The sequence below is a fragment of the Schistocerca gregaria genome, chromosome X, assembly GCF_023897955.1.
Source record: "Schistocerca gregaria isolate iqSchGreg1 chromosome X, iqSchGreg1.2, whole genome shotgun sequence".
NCBI lineage: Eukaryota > Metazoa > Arthropoda > Insecta > Orthoptera > Acrididae > Schistocerca > Schistocerca gregaria.
The window spans coordinates 25,979,775-26,001,847 of record NC_064931.1 but is presented as its reverse complement, the minus strand read 5'-3'; the positions used below and the strand labels follow the sequence as shown (position 1 = coordinate 26,001,847).

Sequence of the window (22,073 nt, the reverse complement as noted above, 5' to 3'; positions counted from 1 at the left end):
GTGGCGCCCATCCCCCTCCCCCACGAGCGTTTGAGATAGGACCTCAAAAATTTAAAAATTCAGGTTTTTAAAAATACGTTCATTTTGTAGTGCACATCTTTCTGAAGAAAAAACATATATAGTCGAGGAAATGTAAGACATGTTATTTGGTCTTAAGAGTGCCAAAGTTCAGTGCCACGCCTCTTCACACAGCATTCTTCTATTGCTGGTCACTGTATTTCGTTCTGTGGAATTCAAACGTGTATATTCTGTAACGGAAGCCATCAAACCTATATTCAGGACAGTGGAAATTAGAATGTTCTGTGGTGCCTCTCCTGCTCCCAGTCGGTCAGTTTGACATCCTAACTCCCTTAAAAGAACTAACAATTAATACTGGGTGGGACTATTTGTGAATAAAATTAAATATAGGAAACATGGAACGAATACAGACAAGCGACAAGCACGACACTACACATTTCTTCAATCCTTAGCTCTCAACATTTTTTTCTCTCTACAGCTTTACGCGGCATGTTTTCTTTTCTGTGAAAGAATCTATTACCTCATCAAAATTCGTCAAAACTTTTGTTAACGTACCTGAAAAATAAAAATGTCGTTGCCTAATACTGAAAAAGCTGTTAATACGAATGTTATCCAAGACTGGTGTGGTTCCTCGATTTGATTACGTCTATTTTGCCTGTCTGCTAGATAAAACGAAATAGACCTTTATAATACAGCAGCAGTTGTAACACACGCCAAATAAGAAGACAATTTTGGCACAAATGGTCATTTTTATCTACTTCATTCACGTAAACAACACGACAGAATATAATTCATGAAGTACCAATATCAAATGCTTGTTAGGCTTATTACAAGCAAATAGTTTTATGTTAGGAAATAGTTTCACATTTCATTCATTCCTCAGAATTTGGTCCCATGAACCGCCACTTTCAGACTATAATTTGAAGGATTTTATGGCTACCGCTATTTGGGCACGAAAGGCATATGGCTAGTTCAGAGTTAAGGAACGAGACACATCATCACTCAGCTATCCAGTATACAGAAAAAGTAAAAAAAAAACTGTAACTAAGAAGAAATTCAAAACAGGCGACGAAGCATGTTGAGTTCTGGGGTGGTATTGTTGAACGGCAACACTATCCTACAAACTGCCTCGAAAATTCGAGAAATATAGGCCTAAATGGTGAATGTGAAGTCAAGAGGTCACCCTTTTTAAAGAAATTCGGAATATCGTAACAGCATGACGGAACTAGCAGTGATAATAGACTTTATTAATGACCAAAGTAAAATCCATATAGGACGTTCTTGAAAAAAGTCATGTGGTAAAATTTCCACACTGCTGAGAACTGAAAGAACTTGTCAAAATATCTACATTTATTTGCTAGATATTATATATGTCGATACATAATACACGTCAAACAATGTATAGAAGACATTATACAGTCCCATTTTACTATATAGTATGGGTCTTGTTTTTCTTCTTGTTTGCATAATTTTTTAACACGTTTTATGCTCACTTTTTATGACCTTTCCTGAAGACCGAAAATCACTCTAGGTGTCAACATGGATTCCGCAAACAACGAACGTGTGAAACCCAGCTCGCTCAATCGTCCATGTGATCCTCAAGTCAGTATATACCTGCATCATTGTTGTTGCTATGTTCTTTGACTTCCGGAAGGCCGTCGATTCAGTTCCGCGCTGTTGGATAATGAACAAAATGCGAGAGAACGGTATACACTATGTGATCAAAAGAATCCTGACAACCCGGAAAACATACGTTTTTCATATAAGGTGCATTGTGCTCCCACCTACTGCCAGGAACTCCATACGTGCGACCTCAGTTGTCATTAGACACCGTGAGAGAGGAGAATGGGGCGCTCCGCGGAATTCACGGACTTCGAACGTGGTCAGGTGATTGGGTGTCACTTGCGTCATACGTCGGTACGCGAGATTCCCATACTCCTAAACTTCCCTAGGTCCACTGTTTCCGATGTGGTAGTGAAGTGGAAACCGACGGTTGAAGGAGGTCGTAATTTGTAATGGGCAGACATCTATCTAGACCATCACACAGGAATTCCAAACCGCGTCAGGACCCATTGCAAGTACTATGACAGTTAGGTGGGAGGTGAGAAAACCTGGATTTCATGGTCGAGCAGTTGCTCATAAGCCACACATCACGCCGGTAAATGCCAAACGACGTCTCGCTTGGTGTGAGGAGCGTAAGCACTGGACGACTGAACAGTGGGAAAACGTTGTGTGAAGTGACGAATCACGGTACACAATGTGGCGATCCTATGGCAGGATGTGGGTAAGGCGAATGCCTGTGAACGTCGTCTGCCAGCCTGTGTAGTGCCAACAGTAAAATTTGGAAGTGGTGGTGTTATGGTGTGGTCGTGGTTTTCAAGGAGGGGGCTTGCAGCCCTTGTTGTTTCGTATGGCACCATCACAACACAGGCCTTCATTGATATTTTAAGCATTTTCTTGCTTCCCACTGTTGAAGAGCAATTCGGGGATGGCGACTGCATCTTTCAACATGATCGAGCACCTGTTCATAATGCACAGCCTGTGGCCGAGTGGTTACACGACAGTAACATCCCTCTAATGGAATGGCCTGCACAGAGTCCTGACCTAAATTCTATAGAACACCTTTTGGATGTTTTGAAGCGCCGACTTCGTGCCAGGCCTCACTGGCCGACATCAATGTCTCTCCTCAGTGCATCACTCCACGAAGAATGGGCTGCCATTCCCCAAGAAGCCCCCCAGCACATGACTGAATGTATGCCTGCGAGAGTGGAAGCTGTTGGCATGACTAAGGGTGGGTCAACGCCTTACTGAAATTCCAACATTACAGGTGGAGGGCGCCACGATCTTGTAAGTCATTATCGGCCACGTGTTCGGATACTTTTGATCACATAGTGTATCTAGTATATCAGGGGCTAGAGTGTAGAATTCCCAGCAAACAGGGCCGAGCTGATCATTCTTAATGGAGATAAATCTTTTGTCACAGAAGTAACTTCTGACGAACCCCAAGAGAGCGTTATAGGATCGTTACTATAAACTATACATACAAGGTTGTTAAACATGATTGAAGCGATTTCCTCAATTCACTGTAGCAAATGTTAATTGGCATATTGCCACAGAACTCAACATTAATGTCCTGTAAGAAAACTCGTGAAGTTCTGTATTGTTGCAGCCGTGCTTCAAGTTTCTGCCACGAGAGCGCAGCAGTTAGCAGTTAGGTGACATGGCGAGAAGCGCCGAGAAGGCGTTACGTTCACATCAGTCTGCAGTAACACTGCAGCGACACTTCAGAACGAAATTCAACAAAGCTCTATTAGCTGCCAGCTCTGTTTGGCGATGGTCTGCACAGTTTAACGCTTCGGGATGATTCTGCAAGGGAAAATCAAGAGATGGGCCTGCAGTGAGTGAAGAAATGGTTGAACGCCTGTGGGCTAGTATCATACAGTACGTAGGCCACAGAAGTCGACGAACAGAGCAAGCACAGAGCTGAACACATCATAACCAGCCAGCTGAGAGATCTTAGGGAAATGACTGAAGCTGAAGCATTACCGATTGCAGTTGCTCCAAGTCCTGATCATGATGACAAAGTCAGAAGCTTTGAATTTCCGGCACAGCTGCAAAAGCTTATGGAAGAGGATGAAGTAACACTTTCTGTCAATGGCACAGTGAAGAGTTACAATGGGCGAATCTGGAGGACGCAGAGTCACCACACTATAGAGCTGCACATTCGAGATTCACCAATAGTCGATGTGTTCTGTGCTGTCTCGTGGTTTAAAGTTTACAGTCCCTCTTTCTTCTGTAAAAAGACCGTTACAGGACACGTGTATCTGGAAGTGCTGGAAAATTGTCTCACGCCACAACTGGAGACCGACAATGTGGCCTTCATCTATCAACAGTTTGGTGCTCCAACCACTTCCATCATGATGTTCGAGAATTCTTAAACAGGAAATTGAGAAACCAATGGATTAGTCATGATGGCGTTGATGGTCAGAAATTCATTTCATGAAGTCCTTGATCTCTCGACTAACCCCATGCGATTTTTTTGTGTGGGTTTATGTCAGATATTCAGTGTTTAAGCCTACTCTATCATCAAAGCTACCTGCATCAACAGTATTTTACACTAGTGTTAAGGACATCCTGCGCCGAACATGAGAACAACTTTATTATCCACCCGATATGTGCAGGATCAGTATGGAGCACTTGTAATGTGCAAAAAAATCTTTTTGAATTCTTCAATGCGTCTGTTCAGCCTTGTGACAATATGTCACATAATACAGCTACAGTAAATTCCCGAAATCGCTTCACTCATTTATAATAATCTAGTACATATATCACCTTGAAAGACGTGCATTCATTCTCGTTCACTATGCAAGCCTTTCATATTTGTTCATTTTCAGCCACAATGCTCACCTTTCATACTTTATTTTCCTTTATTAATTTGCAGTAGTATGCCTAATTTGCTAGATAATTTGCCATGGTATTATCACAGTGATTAGTGAGAGTGATAATACACTCCTGGAAATGGAAAAAAGAACACATTGACACCGGTGTGTCAGACCCACCATACTTGCTTCGGACACTGCGAGAGGGCTGTACAAGCAATGATCACACGCACGGCACAGCGGAGACACCAGGAACCGCGGTGTTGGCCGTCGAATGGCGCTAGCTGCGCAGCATTTGTGCACCGCCGCCGTCAGTGTCAGCCAGTTTGCCGTGGCATACGGAGCTCCACCGCAGTCTTTAACACTGGTAGCATGCCGCGACAGCGTGGACGTGAACCGTATGTGCAGTTGACGGACTTTGAGCGAGGGCGTATAGTGGGCATGCGGGAGGCCGGGTGGACGAACCGCCGAATTGCTCAACACGTGGAGCGTGAGGTTTCCACAGTACATCGATGTTGTCGCCAGTGGTCGGCGGAAGGTGCACGTGCCCGTCGACCTGGGACCGGACCGCAGCGACGCACGGATGCACGCCAAGACCGTAGGATCCTACGCAGTGCCGTAGGGGACCGCACCGCCACTTCCCAGCAAATTAGGGACGCTGTTGCTCCTGGGGTATCGGCGAGGACCATTCGCAACCGTCTCCATGAAGCTGGGCTACGGTCCCGCACACCGTTAGGCCGTCTTCCGCTCACGCCCCAACATCGTGCAGACCGCCTCCAGTAGTGTCGTGACAGGCATGAATGGAGGGACGAATGGAGACGTGTCGTCTTCAGCGATGAGAGTCGAGTCACTTCTGCCTTTGTGCCAATTATGGCCGTATGCGTGTTTGGCGCCGTGAAGGTGAGCGCCACAATCAGGACTGCATACGACCGAGGCACACAGGGCCAACACCCGGCATCATGGTGTGGGGAGCGATCTCCTACACTGGCCGTACACCTCTGGTGATCGTCGAGGGGACACTGAATAGTGCACGGTACATCCAAACCGTCATCGAACCCATCGTTCTATGATTCCTAGACCGGCAAGGGAACTTGCTGTTCCAACAGGACAATACACGTCCGCATGTATCCCGTGCCACCCAACGTGCTCTAGAAGGTGTAAGTCAACTACCCTGGCCAGCAAGATCTCCGGATCTGTCCCCCATTGAGCATGTTTGGGACTGGATGAAGCGTCGTCTCACGCGGTCTGCACGTCCAGCACGAACGCTGGTCCAACTGAGGCGCCAGGTGGAAATGGCATGGCAAGCTGTTCCACAGGACTACATCCAGCATCTCTACGATCGTCTCCATGGGAGAATAGCAGCCTGCATTGCTGCGAAAGGTGGATATACACTGTACTAGTGCCGACATTGTGCATGCTCTGTTGCCTGTGTCTATGTGCTTGTGGTTCTGTCAGTGTGATCATGTGATGTATCTGACCCCAGGAATGTGTCAATAAAGTTTCCACTTCCTGGGACAATGAATTCACGGTGTTCTTATTTGAATTTCCAGGAGTGTAGTTTTAATAATGTGTAGAGGCCAAAGTTGTTCTTTCTCTAAGTCTCACTAGCTGTACTGCCAACTCTGAGACTTCACTTTGTTCACATATTTTTGTTTCGTAAAGGGGTCTCTCTGTTGATACTCAAACCGACAAATCAGTCTCAATACTTTTTATACAGTCCCTGTAGCCTTTTTCTGAGTAGGTTGTGATGAGGGTTAAAATTAAATATAAATTTTTATAGTGGCAGTCTGCGTAGTCGGATGCATTAATCCACTAACTATGATAACTGTGTACTGCCTATAGTAACCACAAACTGGCCACTCAGCTCTTTGTCAGGTGGCTTACCCACAATTTCCTTTACCAGTGAGTCAAAACAAAACAAGGCACATCTTTTAACCTAGTGGATAATGGTGGAAGCTTCATGATGCTGTCTGCAAATGATGTTGCCGTATGCATACAAATAACGCAAAGCTAGCAAACTGCAGCCAAATGTAGAAGACCTGTAGAGAATTTGCTCAAACAAATGTAACGTCCTGCGCGTAATCAGGCTCAAAAGCACGTTATTTTATGATTACACGATTACCGAACAATCGCTAGAAGACGTCACATCTACTACATATCTGGGAGTATGCACTCGGAGCGATTTAACCTGGAACGACCACGTATGAGTAAGACAAATCGTAGGAAAGGCAGATACGAGGGACATAGTTACTGGAACAATTCTCGGAAAGTGTAAATTCCCATGAAGGAGGTAGTTTGCCAAACCTTCCTTGGACCGATACTTGAATAGTGTCGACCTCGGACACTGTGCCCATGGGTTTCCTCAGCAGTTTATCCAAAGGGGGTGGGGCTGAGGGGGGGCAAGATTCTAAATTTGTGCTTTATGGTACAATTGAGTCGGTCAGTTTCGAGACGTGTCATACTACAAAACTGAAGTCTATAGGAGACATTGAGAGGGGGGCTGGGAGGGGCGGGGGGGTTGCATATAGGGCCAAACTGCTGACGTCATCGGTCCCTAGGCTTACACACTATTTAAACTAACTTACGCTAAGAACAACACACACATCCATGCCCGAGGGAGGAAGTCAGGAGAACCGTGGCAAGGAGCCCTAGACTGCTCACTACCCCAGGCGGCATAGGAGACAAAAATAACGTATTATATGCCAGAGTATTTATGGGTATCCACCCAGTTCTAGAAGTGTGAGAGAATTCTGTAATGAATAAAAACTCTGTACTCCAAATTCCAGGGAGGGACAACTGCCTCTCTTGCTCTCTTGTGATCTCTTCCCCCTTCCCATCCCCCTCCCTGCGCCACCTCCCCCCCCCCCCCACACTCTCCTTGTCTATGCACGAGCCAGAAATAATTGATAGACAAAATACAGAATGTGTAAAGAACATCAGAACGATTCAATTTAGGTTCTTATAGTAAGCCTGAAAACGTCACGGAAATGCTCACCCAAGTGCTGTGGCAAAAGTTGCAAGAGAGGCGTTGTGCATCAGTGTGGAGTTCACTCTTTATAATTCCGCACGTTCTTACAAGAATTAACTAGTATGTTGCTTCCTTCCACGTATAACTAGCGAAAAGACAATAAAGGTAAACTTAGAGAGATTCGTGGTCACATGGGTTCTTACGAAAAGGCGTTTATCCTTCGGACCTTTCGCGACTGGAACAGGAAAAGAGGTAAGTGTCAGTGGTACACAAAGTACCCTGCGCCACACGCCGTAAGGTTGGTTGAGGAGTGTAGGTGTGAGTGAGTGCAGTGAGAACTGGTTATAGCTTCCGATGTTAGCAGACGACACTACGGTCCCCCGTCTTTGAGCATGCGCAGTCTTCAGAATGCCCAAAATATTAGAACTATACACCCGGCACAGTCAGTTGATCACTGGCGTCACTGATCCACTCGTGACTTGTCTGGCAGCTGATGGACATGCTGGTATGTGACACGCACACCTCTCGAGTAGTCGATTGTGAGCAGACAGTTGCTCGTTGAAAAATCGACTTTAGATTTTTCTTAAGAGGCTAATGATAGCTACTGCCCTTGCACTATCAATGTGGGGACTGACCGTGGTGATTCCGGCGGCTATGAAGTCGATGACGGCGGCCTTCTTGTCGCGCAGGTCGAGGTCCGGCGCGTGCAGGATGGACATGAAGACGCTGCGCACCGGCTCCACCTCGCACGTGCTCTCTTCCTCGCGCAGTGCTGCCTCCACCAGCCCCGAGATCACGTCGTAGTAGTGCTCTTCGCACTCCACGAACAGCGAGTAGGCTCGCGTTGGCAGTATCTGCACAATCACCAAAGTTCCCGCTCTCGTGAGTGGAATGTTGAATTTGTGTAGCCCTCGAGGACTGTGGAAGTGGTGATCGAGCATCAAAAATTATCAGCCAGATAGTGTGAGGAGAGTTGAAAAGAAGGCGGAGGACATGCTGAGTGAAGATCTGTCTGTCACAGGGAGGGGATTAGGAGCAAGAGAGGAGATTCTGTCACTGAGTCATGTCGTCGAAAAGGAATTACAGAAAAATAAACCAACTTATGTTGCCTTTGTGGACCTGGAAAACGCATTCGATAATATTAACTGGCAAGAGACGTTCAGAGTGCTGAAGAAAGCAGATCTAAAATACGAAGACAAGCAACTGACACTTGGCTTCTACGAGGAGCGTTCAATATGTAATGTAACATTTTTTCTCTACAATTTCTGTCGAAAAAATGCGGAGTTTGTTGTGGAACATCGGGGAATATTCCCGCTTCTTCCCTTATAGTTTCATGAAGTTCCGATAGGTGGTGGAGCTATACGTAGCCTTCAAATTGGCGTTTGTAACGGCAGTGCGTTCCAAGAATAGCGCTATCATTGAGTTGCAGAATGACTTCGGAGACCTGGCAGTGAACAAAAACACGGTGAATCGTTGGGCGAGACGTCTGTCATCACCACAACAAGATCGCACAAACCTGTCCGATCTCCCGCGTGCCAGCCGACTACGCACAGCTGTGACTCCTGCAACATCTGAATGTACGGATACTCTCATCAGATGTGATCGACGGATCACAGTTATATATCTCGCTGCACAACTGGACGTTTCTGATGGTAGTGCTGGCACACTCGTCCGCCAGTTGGGTTCTCAGAGGTGTGTGGCCGCTGGGTTCCTCGCCACCTAACAGAAGACCATAAAAAACAACGAAGGAAGATAATGAAGGATGCACTTCGCGGGAAGCAGTACCGTGCGTGGATGACGGGGAGGTTATTGAAGCAGCAACACGTTGGCTCCGACGTCGACCAATAGAGTGGTACCACCCTCACAGTAAGGTGGCGTAAGGCCGTAGCATTCAACGGAGATTATCTTGAAAAATGGGGGTCTGTAGTCAAAAGAGTGGTGAATAATATGTTGTATTGGGATCCTGAGTAAAACCAACCTGGTTTCAGAAAAAATGTGTCGCGTTACTTATTGAACGCCTCTCGTACAAGAACGAAATGGCAGTGATCAGGAATTTTCATAATGAACAAGAAGCAAAAATGAGAAAAAGCGTGAGATGAGGGAGTGCTCTTTCTCCTCTATACACAGCACTTACAATCAGGAAGCTACTGACCTAGTCCGCGAAACAATTGAGGAGAGAATCAAAATTTGTTGGCATACAGTGAAATGCAGGTGGTGTTGCTGTGGTCACGAAGACGAACGAAAGTCTAGTGAAGGCTCTCAGCAGAATGCAAGAGATTTTCTGTAACCACTTTAATACGAGAATATACCAGAGAAAGTCTAAAGTGATGTTATGCAATACTGAAGACGAATATGAACCTCTAAGACAGAGAAATGGAAGAGAGTATTTAGAAATGATAGAGGAATTCATCTTACTGGGAAGCAGTGTTACAAGAGATTGCAGAAGTAGGAAGGAAACTATGAGCAAAATATAGCTGGTCCAAATTGCATTTAATTGGAGAAAGAACTTAATAAATAACAACAAACATCAGTCTGGAAATAATAAGAGATTATGAAAGCAGTTGTCTGGAGTGTGACCCTACACGAGGGTGGAATTTGAACATCGGGATACAAGATATACGACAGCTAGAAGCCCTGAATATTTGGTGCTACAGAAGCATCATCTGGAGATACAGAGTTGTCAGTTAAGAGGTACTAAGAAGAATACAGAAAATCGCATCTCTCTGGATGCACGTCCAAAAAACAAGAAGAGACAAACTCGTAGGACACATCTTAAAGCACAATAACACCATTTGAACAATAGCAGAAAGAGCTAGTGAGGGAAGCAATTGCCGAGGGCCGGCCGGAGTGGCCGAGCGGTTCTAGGCGCTACAGTCTGGAACCGCGCGACCGCTACGGTCGCAGGTTCGAATCCTGCCTCGGGCATGGATGTGTGTGATGTCCTTAGGTTAGTTAGGTTTAAGTAGTTCTAAGTTCTATGGGACTGATGACCTCAGAAGTTAAGTCCCATAGTGCTCAGAGCCATCTGAACCATTTTCTGAATAGCCGAGGACACCCAAGGATGGCACACATGCAGCAGGTTATGAGTGGCGTAGGATGTGCTAAGTACGCGAAAATGAAGAGGAAGGCAGATGAAGGGAACATCCGATAGAGAGAATGCATTAAGACACTTCGAAAATAGAAAGTTCTTTTAGCAGTTCGGCCAGCTTGATTCAGTCTTCGCGATTTTTGTTTATTTATTACTGTTATATTCCATATGCCATTGAGGTTTACGCTAGATCACGTTGATCTTAATTCTGGCGAACTTTCCTCTTAGCCCAGTACACTCTTATTCTAGCGTTGCAGGTGACTTTAACTGCTGTTAAGGACTGGAGATAATCTGATGTTGAGATAAGCATTGCTTACTGATCTCAGCAGTGAACGCCGTTGTGGCCAATTTCTAGTTGTTCAAGCTCTTTCTCAACTAGTCTTGTCCATTTGACGTAACTTGCTCTCCGTTAGAGACAGTGCTGAAGATCTAGATGTGAGTGTTCAGTTGTGCATCCTGACTACATGACCTTTCTGACCATGTTTGGGAATAATGAGGAATAAAGCTCTGAATGTCCCGCTACGACGTTGTAGTGTCGGAATTTTAGAACGACGGAATTGAATTTAGATCGGTAAATGTCTTACTGAGGCGGTAGGCGTTCGCCAGTTTGGTGCACCTACTATTCATAGCCAGATCCTCATGGATTTTCGTGGTTAGCCATTCTCCGGGGTATTTCAAGGAGTTAGTCTTCCGTATTAATATGTTAACTTATGGGATCATGTCGGGTGTACTTCGTGGTGTTTACTTTTTACCTGCAGCCTAGGTACTATAGCAAACCATTTAAAATTTTTAAGTCATTGAATATGTATTCTAGGTTTAACAAGGTGAGAATATAGTTCAGCTACGCTGTGTTAATGCGTTAGTACACTATAACTGCTGGTCTTATTATAAAATCTTAGTATATTATAACTAAATTACAGTTCGATGTAATCTATAAACTATGTCAGTATAATTAAATGGTCAACATTACGTTATGTATGTTTATGACTTTGCAATAGGTGTGTGACCATTACTATATAGTACTGTCAGATAAATTCACTATATTTATGGAACCATGGCAGCCACATGCAAGGGGCACGAACAATTGTGCAGATGTTCCCACAGCTAGCAGACAGTTTCAGCTTCGACTGTGTGACCTGCAGCCAGTGCATATTGTGCTGCTACTGTATTAAGCTGTGAGGCGATCAGACGGGGGGAAGTACATCTGGCACAGTGTCAGGCATGGCTACAACATACCTCGCCAGGCGACCATGGTGTATACTTTTCATTACTCCTTTCAATTACTTGGTGGTAATTTCTGACTGATTTATTCTACTAACGAACAGCTGATTCCTCCAGTCATCTGCAAATTCAGGTGGAACTTCATCACTATCAACTTTGCTTTCGATGGGATTTGTGCACTTAAAGAAGATTCGGGAAGGAAACCCAGTGCAACCTACTCCATCCAAACTGCACCAAAAAGATTGCCGAAGTTAACATTACTGACCCACAAACGGCTAACTTTGTACGATTCTCTGCTAGAACTTAAAATTTAATCGAGGTCATTGGCATATAATTCAAAGACTAAAAGCTTCCCTTCTCTCGATGAACGCATTCCACTTCTTAACGTATGAGATGTTACTAGAATTCCTTCGTGCAAGCAGCCACCGAAAAACAACGCAATAATCATCTCCATTGCGGAGACTTCACATTTGTTAAATGACAGTTCCCAGTCCGTATGTGCCGTGAGACTACAAGAGTCTTGCAGACACTAATAACAAAGAGTGCGAAACATCACTCTGCAGCCGGGCGTATCTCACCGGCAAAGCACAGTCTGTTCTGATGATCACAATGCAATTGGAAACTGCACTTGGGAACTGAACTGTGAAATCCAGAACGCCAGTTCAGTGTCTTAACAGTTGTCCCATCTCTGAACTGAACCGTGGATTTTCGCCCGTGTAGGTAATGTTATCTCACGACTACCCTATCTCTACTATAATTCCAAGAGAAGCTAGCTGCATTGGAAAATAAGATTTGTATCCCACCGCCAAGGCACTATCTATTTTGATGATCCCGTTGCAGTTATAAGTTTCTTTGATCTGGGTTTGGCTTCGTCTCCAGTGGAATATCTGCTCAGTATCTGTCACGCAGCATACACAGGAAGCCAGGATGCTTCTTGCCGCCAATCACAGCTTCTCCATCGAGCTGCCATCTATGTCAGGGTGTTACACACAACGCACCCGATGCCTGACCTGTTCCTTGTGGTCGGACTTACACTAGGCGTGTACTACCAGAGGACGCACTCTGTCAACCACGAATGAATCTGCAAATGTGAGAGCTAACCAGCAGTCAAGGTAGTTTTGCAGAGTACGCAGCTTCCAACGTGTCTTCTGTAAGTCTCTTGTGAACGTCGTTGACGCTACGATACCGACAACAATGCCGTCTGTATATTCCGCTGCACTAGCACAGAACAAGCGTTCCCTTGCATTAGGGCGTATCTCGAAACGAATGTCGATATCATATACCAAGGGCGTGAGTCATTTGATCAGCAGACTCATTCCTATTTTTCTGCGGTCCAATAAAGATACCCCTGTAGTCATTGTAATGGTAACTCAATGTATAATTGGGCCAATGAAGAGGTCGTTTCGTGCGAAGGCTCATTTGGTGCAAAGCGCTTCTTGTTACTTGTGACTTCTTCAAAATTATACTACACCGTCAGATGCGTCCTTGACTGTCGGCTTTTCTGCTGTACAGAGCGGACAAGTATATGACTCGAATTTCTTGGCTGACAAGGGGAGCCCACGAAGCTGGAATCACAGATTTGCTTCAAACTATGTACACCTTTAGTAAGTCATTGAAACAACCTTATGTGCAAGTAGTAAGGTGCACTACTCTGGCAATTCCGAGAAAGAGAAGTTTAATGCGTCTATTACGTAACTGATGTGTCTGTGCGTAGGTGCTGGATGTTTGAGTTCATGATGGTCAAAGGATCAGCGGACGAGCTTCGTATGACGAACGTGTATCAAGCGACAGTTCCACTTCCGCTCATTCTTAATTTTTAATCTGTATTCTTTTCATCACTGGTCATATTACATATTTTATATGACATTTAATAGGTAATGTAATTAAAAAACCACGTGTATTTTAATGAAGTTTTAGTGAATTTCGTGTTATTTGACTGCCTACTGTTTTTAATTAAATGTAATTATTACAACAAACACATTTATAACTATCGACAAGTAAATGAATAAACGTATAGAGTTTTTCTGAAAATGTATGCCTGTCGTGATTTGCGAAATCCCTTATACATGCACTCTAGTATAATACCCGAAACTACTCTGAACCTCGACGCTTCGAGCTGCAGACAAAGGGGCAGGCCCCACTTGGCAGTTAACCTGCGTAGCGGTGAGACGTTGCTTAAGTTCCAAAAACAAATAGTGTAGGTGCAAATTTTTTTAATATCACAGAATTTACACTTGTACTACAAAAATGAGGGTTTGAGCGGGAGTCGAATCGTCGCCTCAAACACTTTCACTTACGAAACTCGAACGCTAGACACTTGCCCACCAGGAACTCTAACGTCCGATACCTACACTTTGATGTATCAGTTACATAATAGACGTGTAAAACGTTTCTTGCGATTTTCTCGGAATTGCCAGAGCGGTGCACCTTCTACTTACACATTATGTTGTTTTAATAAATTACCAAATGTGTACAAAGTTTGAAGTAAATCCGTGATCCCAACGTCGTCGCCTCCCCTTGTGAGACCTGGACGCCAAACTTTCAGTTATCTACACTCCTGGAAACTGAAATAAGAACACCGTGAATTCATTGTCCCAGGAAGTGGAAACTTTATTGACACATTCCTGGGGTCAGATACATCACATGATCACAATGACAGAACCACAGGCACATAGACACAGGCAACAGAGCATGCACAATGTCGGCACTAGTACAGTGTATATCCACCTTTCGCAGCAATGCAGGCTGCTATTCTTCCATGGAGACGATCGTAGAGATGCTGGATGTAGTCCTGTGGAACGGTTTGCCATGCCATTTCCACCTGGCTCCTCAGTTGGACCAGCGTTCGTGCTGGACGTGCAGACCGCGTGAGACGACGCTTCATTCAGTCCCAAACATGCTCAATGGGGGACAGATCCGGAGATCTTGCTGGCCAGGGTAGTTGACTTACACCTTCTAGAGCACGGGATACATGCGGACGTGCATTGTCCTGTTGGAACAGCAAGTTCCCTTGCCGGTCTAGGAATCGTAGAACGATGGGTTCGATGACGGTTTGGATGTACCGTGCACTATTCAGTGTCCCCTCGACGATCACCAGAGGTGTACGGCCAGTGTAGGAGATCGCTCCCCACACCATGATGCCGGGTGTTGGCCCTGTGTGCCTCGGTCGTATGCAGTCCTGATTGTGGCGCTCACCTGCACGGCGCCAAACACGCATACGACCATCATTGGCACCAAGGCAGAAGCGACTCTCATCGCTAAAGACGATACGTCTCCATTCGCCCCTCCGTTCACGCCTGTCGCGACACCACTGGAGGGGCGCTGCACGATGTTGGGGCGTGAGCGGAAGACGGCCTAACGGTGTGCGGGACCGTAGCCCAGCTTCATGGAGACGGTTGCGAATGGTCCTCGCCGATACCCCAGGAGCAACAGTGTCCCTAATTTGCTGGGAAGTGGCGGTGCGGTCCCCTACGGCACTGCGTAGGATCCTACGGTCTTGGCGTGCATCCGTGCGTCGCTGCGGTCCGGTCCCAGGTCGACGGGCACGTGCACCTTCCGCCGACCACTGGCGACAACATCGATGTACTGTGGAGACCTCACGCCCCATGTGTTGAGCAATTCGGCGGTACGTCCACCCGGCCTCCCGCATGCCCACTATACGCCCTCGCTCAAAGTCCGTCAACTGCACATACGGTTCACGTCCACGCTGTCGCGGCATGCTACCAGTGTTAAAGACTGCGATGGAGCTCAGTATGCCACGGCAAACTGGCTGACACTGACGGCGGCGGTGCACAAATGCTGCGCAGCTAGCGCCATTCGACGGCGAACACCGCGGTTCCTGGTGTGTCCGCTGTGCCGTGCGTGTGATCATTGCTTGTACAGCCCTCTCGCAGTGTCCGGAGCAAGTATGGTGGGCCTGACACACCGGTGTAAATGTGTTCTTTTTTCCATTTCCAGAAGTGTATTAGCGGTTTCACCATCATCCATGTTTTTTGTATCTGTAAGAGAGTTTCTTAATGAGGAAGCATTGCCAAGAGTCATTAACTGAGAAGGCACTTGGCTACCTTAAAAGAGTACCTTATGACAGCCAATAAGTGGCGAGGAATTTGGTTACAGTACGCGAACATTTGTCGAAATTCGCAGTTTCTATCATATGTGTTTCTGTCATGCTACCACAATCTATTCTTTGCGAAATTTATTTAAATCGCTAGCTTTTACACATTCTTAGGATGTGTTATATTTATCGTTCAGCACTCATCGTCCAACATCACGTGCTGTCCAATGGACGCTGGGGCAGAGACCCATTCACATAATAAAAGGAGGCAATAATATTCTTCCTGGCCACACTACTTTTTGCTGCCATTGCTGCTACTGAGCTGTGGAAATTGGTACATTAAGAACTGACTAAAACGTGACTGTGCTCCTCAAAGAGGAAACATGATTTTCTTTACATACTTTCAAGTTTCCCCCAATTTTTGTTTTACAAAGTTGAGTTTTTGTTTCAGCTTATCTTAACTTTTAATCTGTATTTTTTTCATCACTGGTCGTATATATTTTACATGACATTTAATAGGTAATGAGAAAGAAAACTGGCGTTCTACGGATCGGGGCATGGAATGTCAGATCCCTTAATCGGGCTGGTAGGTTAGAAAATTTAAAAAGGGAAAGGGATAGGCTAATGTTAGATATAGCGGGAATTGGTGAAGTTCGGTGGCAGGAGGAACAGGACTTCTGGTCAGGTGAATACAGGGCTATAAATACAAAACAAATAGGGGTAATGCTGGAGTAGGTTTAATAATGAATAGGAAAATAGGAATGCGGGTAAGCTACTACAGACGGCATAGTAAGCGCATTATTGTGGCCAAGAGAGATACGAAGCCCACGCCTATCACAGCAGTACAAGTTTATATGCCAGCTAGCTCCGCAGATGATGAAGAGATCGATGACATGTATGATGAGATAAAAGAAATTATTCAGACAGTGAAGGGAGACGAAAATTTAATGGTCATGGGAGACTGGAACTCGACAGTACGAAAAGGAAGAGAAGTAAACGTAATAGGTGAATATGGAATGGGAATAAGGAATGAAAGAGGAAGCCGCCTGGTAGAATTTTGCACAGAGCATAACTTAATCATAGTGAACACTTGGTACAAGAATCATGAAAGAAGGTTGTATACATGGAAGAAGCCTGGAGATACTGGAAGGTATCAGATAGATTAGATAATGGTAAGACAGAGATTCAGGAACCAGGTTTTAATTGTAAGACATTTGCAGGGGCAGATGTGGACTCTGACCACAATCTATTGGTTATAAACTGTAGATTAAAACTGAAGAAATTGTAAAAATGTGGGAATTTGAGGAGATGGAACATGGATAAACTGAAAGAACCAGAGGTTGTAGAGAGTTTCAGGAAGGGCGTTAGGAAACGATTGACAAGAATGGGGGAAAGAAATACAGCAGAAGAAGAATGGGTAGCTTTGAGAGATGAAATAGTGAAGGCAGCAGAGGATCAAATACGTAAAAAACCGAGGGGTAGTAGAAATCCTTGGGTAACAGAAGAGATATTGAATTTAATTGATGAAAGGAGAAAATACAAAAACGTAGTAAATGAAGCAGGCAAAAAGGAATACAAACGTCTCAAAAATGAGATCGACAAGAAGTGCAAAATGGCTAAGCACGGATTGCTAGAGGACAAATATAAATATAAGGATGTAGAGGCGCATATCATTAGGGGTAAGAAAGATACTGCCTACAGGAAAATTAAAGAGAACTTTGAAGAAAAGAGAACCACTTGCATGAATATGAAGAGCTCAGATGGAAACCCAGTTTTAAGCAAAGAAGGGTAAGCAGAAAGGTGGAAGGAGTATATATAGAGGGTCTATACAAGGGCGATGTTCTTGAGGTCATGGAAATAGAAGAAAATGTAGATGAAGATGAAATAGGAGATATGATACTGGGTGAAGAGTTTGACAGAGCAACGAAAGATCTAAGTCGAAACAAGGCTACGGGAGTAGACATAATTCCATTAGAACTACTGACAGACTTGGGAGAGCCAGTCCTAACAAAACTCTTCCATCTAATGAGCAAGATGTATGAGACAAGCGAAATACCCTCAGACTTCAAGAAGAATATTATAATTAAAATGCCAAAGAAATCAGGTGTCGACAGATGTGAAAATTACCGAACTATCAGTTTAATAAGCCACGGCTGTAAAATTCTCTAACACGAATTCTTTACAGACGAATGCAAAAACTAGTAGAAGCCGAACTCGGGGAAGATCAGTTTGGATTCCGTAGAAATGTTGGAACACGTGAGGCAATACTGACCTTACGACTTATTTTAGAAAATAGATTAAGGAAAGGCAAACCTACGTTTCTAGCATTTGTAGACTTAGAGAAAGCTTGTGACAATGCTGATTGGAATACTCTCTTTCAAATTCTAAAGGTGGCAGGGGTAAAATACAGGGAGCGAAAGGCTATTTACAATTTGTACAGAAACCAGATGGCAGTTATAAGAGTCGAGGGGCATGAAATTGAAGCAGTAGTTCGGAAGGGAGTGAGACAGGATTGTATCCTATCCCCGATGTTATTCAGTCTGTATGTTGAGCAAGCAGTAAAGGAAACAAAAGAAAAATTCGGATTAGGAGTTAAAATCCATGGAGAAGAAATAAAAACTTTGAGGTTCGCCGATAACATTGTAATTCTGTCAGAGACAGCAAAGGACCTGGAAGAGCAGCTGAACGGAATGGACAGTGTCTTGAAAGGAGGATATAAGATGAACATCAACAAAAGCAAAACGAGGATAATGGAATGTAGTCGAATTAAATCGGGTGATGCTGCGGGAATTAGATTAGACAATGTGATGCTTAAAGTAGTAAAGGCGTTTTGCTACTTGGGGAGTAAAATTACTGATGATGGTCGAAGTAGAGAGGATATAAAATGTAGACTGACAATGGCAAGGAAAGTGTTTCTGAAGAAGAGAAACCTGTTAACATAGAGTATAGATTTAAGTCTCAGGAAGTCGTTTCTGAAAGTATTTGTATGGAGTGTAGCCATGTATGGAAGTGAAACGTGGACGATTATTACTTTAGACAAGAAGAGAATAGAAGCTTTCGAAATGTGGTGCTACAGAAGAATGCTTAAGATTAGATGGGTATTTCACATAATTAATAAGGAGGTATTGAATAGAATTGGAGAGAAGAGAAATTTGTGGCACAACTTGACTAGAAGAAGGGATCGGTTGGTAGGACATACTCTGAGACATCGAGGGATCACCAATTTAGTATTGGAGGGCAGCGTGGAGGGTAAAAATCGTAGAGGGAGACCAAAAGATGAATACACTAAACAGATTCAGGAGGATGTAGGTTGCAGTAGGTACTGGGAGATGGATAAGTTTGCACAAGATAGAGTAGCATGGAGAGCTGCATCAAAGCAGTCTTTGCACTGAAGACCACAACAACATCTTAACTTTGGGTCTAGTGTATGAACAAGCTACGTATAACAGTGAACAGTATATTTCTTTCTCTGCCACTGCAGAAACTGGGGAATTAATGTTATTTGAGTCGATAATTTTTCTTTGAAGTACTATCTGCAAGGAATAGTCTCCGAACGTCCCTCGGCGGGAATCCAATGATGATACTGAGAGTGGTTTCAATGTACTTACTGTCAATGTGTCACCCTAAATGTGACCCACACGTTTTGTATCTCAGAAAGCTATTTAACAAGATTACAAGCTCATAAAAGTCAATGCTACTCGGAAACATGTATGAGGATTTGTGTGACAGCTGGGCATCTGTTAATAAGCAAAAAAGCAATTTGTGTTTACCTTCCAGAATGGCAGGCCAAAGAACGTATCCCTCGAGGCACGGAAATGTCCATTGACTGCATCTGCAAGTTGCTTTGCTACTCCGTCCACCGTGGCCTCCAAGAAACCCATGCGTTTTCCCAGCACCAGCGTACACGCACCTGTGAACATCAGGTTCATTTCAATGCCCTGTATTTGAGTTCACACAATTCTGTTTTAGTAAGTAACAGAAGAGCAACTTCCCATTAAAAGAAGAAAACTTGTACCGTATGATACTAAATTCCCGTACGCTCGAGATCATACGTGAATAATAAGCTCTTATTGGTTCAACTGGCTCTGAACACTATGTGACTTAACTTCTGAGGTCATCAGTCGCCTAAAACTTAGAACTAATTACACCTAACTAACCTAAGGATATCACAAACATCAGTGCCCGAGGCAGGATTCGAACCTGCGACCGTAGCGGTCGCTCGGCTCCAGACTACAGCACCTATAACCGCATGGCCACTCCGGCCGGCTAAGCTCTTATTAAGACACGCCTTACCAATAGCGAATGGCACCCTTCTTCCCTACATTACATAGACAGGTTACACTTTAACGTGCCGAGATTTTTGCTAGAGGACAAAACATAACTTTAAGCTTATGTTTTCGAAGTACTGTGGCTATTTTCAAGGAAATATATCCAATGAATGGCAGGTAAGCACTCGTCTTGAAAGCCTCATCCTCATCGACTTCCTTGTTACACCTTTTATATGTACGTAGCGCTCTCCGTATCTGCCGAGATGAATATCCATTTTCCAGGAACACAGTATGGAGGTGTTCTGAGATGCTGATAATTTCCAAGCGGAATTGTAACACCTGCAAACTGTGCTTCTATGGAACATGGGAGCTATTACTGTGCAAGAGGCGAAAAGAAATGCAATTACAGTGGTACAGACATACGATGGGAATGGAAGAAGACTGTTGGTCGTAAATATTTCTAATGTGCGTCACGATGCACGGACGAAACAGAGCACGAGCACAGGCACATGTAAGGAATAAATCTCGCAGTGCATAAGAGAGCGACTGGATAGTGCGAAAGCGTACTCACTCTCGAGGCCCATACGCATGGCGAGCTCGTCGAAGGCGGCGACGGTGCCCCGGGGGTCCCGCCGGCCCCTGAGCAGCGCGAGGAACTCGTCGGTGACGGCGTCCAGCTCCGGCAAGAAGCGGCCGACCACTCTGCCACTCGTGATGCCCGGCGTCAACACGCGCCGCAAGTGCTGCCACTTCTCGCCCTGCCTGCGAGCCGAGACCAGCAATAAGACGATGATGTGCGCCGACGTTGATGAGAACTGCACCACTCAGAAAGAGTCGTCCGAATGGATCTAAAATTGGCCAATGTGTATAAGAGTGTACTGAAAAGTTACTGTAGGAAATAGGCTTAGGTACTGCTGCAGCATCAGTCTTTCTTGCGTAGCCGGAAACGTAGAGACTACGCCTACATCTGCATCTACACTGACGGAAAAAAAATCGCAACTCCGAGAAGGAGTTATGCCACATAAACGAAAACTGATAGGCGTGTTTCTATATCTCCAGTCGCGTAAGAGTGGCGCCAGTAGCGCCAATATGAGCGCGCAAATCACTATTGTTTTAAACATACGCTGTAACGGTTGTGAGAGCTAGTTACCTTTGAGGTGGACGTGGTGAGTTTATGTTAGTCAGGAATGCCTTTAAGGCGACAAAGACGTCATTATCAACACGTCACTGAGTTTGAACGAGGTCTTGTAATAGTGCTACGAGAATTTGGATGTTCCTTCCACGATACTGCAAAAAGACTTGGCAGAAATGTAGCTACTGTATATGTTTGCTGGCAGCGGTGGGCACGAGAATGTACGGTTGCAAGAAGACTGGGCTTCGGACGACCACGTGGCGCTACCGAGAGGGAGGACCATCGTGTTCGGCGTATGGCTCTGGCGCATCGTACTCCGTCTCCAGCAGCAATCTGAGCAGCAGTTGGCATCACAGTGACACAGCGAACTGTTACAAATCGGTTACTTCAAGGACAGCTCCGAGCCAGACGTCCTGTAGCGTGCATTCCACTGACCCTAAATCACCGCCATTTGCGACTTCAGTAGCGTCAAACGAGAGATCATTGGAAGGCAAGGTGGAAATTTTTTTGTCTTTTCTGATGAAAGCTGGTTCTGTCTCGATGCCAGTGATGGCCGTATGTTGGTTAGAAGGAGATCAATTGAGGGCCTGCGCCGCCCGCTGTTGCCGAGCGGTCCAAGGCGCTTTAGTCTAGAACCGCGCGACCTCTACGGTCGCAGGTTCGAATCCTGCTTCGGGCATGGATGTGTGTGATGTCCTTGGGTTAGTTAGGTTTAAGTAGTTCTAAGTTCTAGGGGACTGATGACCTCAGATGTTAAGTCTCATAGTGATCACAAACCATTTTTTTGAGGGCCTGCAACCAACCAATCTGCGTGCTAGACACACTGGACATACAGTAGAGTATGCGACTTCGTATGACAGCAGGAGCACACTTGTGGTTATCCCACGCACCCTGACTGCAAATCTGTACATCAATCAGGTGATTCAATCTGTTGTGCTGACAGAC

At 45.0% G+C, this 22,073-nt stretch overlaps 1 protein-coding gene across 2 annotated transcripts in view; it reads right to left on the bottom strand.

Annotated features, from left to right (window-relative positions):
• Positions 1 to 22,073, bottom strand: part of LOC126299150 (ecdysone 20-monooxygenase) — a 303,859-nt gene that overhangs the window by 12,210 nt on the left and 269,576 nt on the right. For both annotated transcript variants that reach the window (XM_049990918.1, XM_049990919.1), the window contains exons 6-8: positions 20,568 to 20,758; positions 19,499 to 19,638; positions 8,001 to 8,219 (exon numbers count right to left, since the gene is read on the bottom strand). In XM_049990918.1, coding sequence (XP_049846875.1) covers positions 8,001 to 8,219; positions 19,499 to 19,638; positions 20,568 to 20,758 — 550 coding nt within the window. The remainder of the gene's footprint in view (positions 1 to 8,000; positions 8,220 to 19,498; positions 19,639 to 20,567; positions 20,759 to 22,073) is intronic.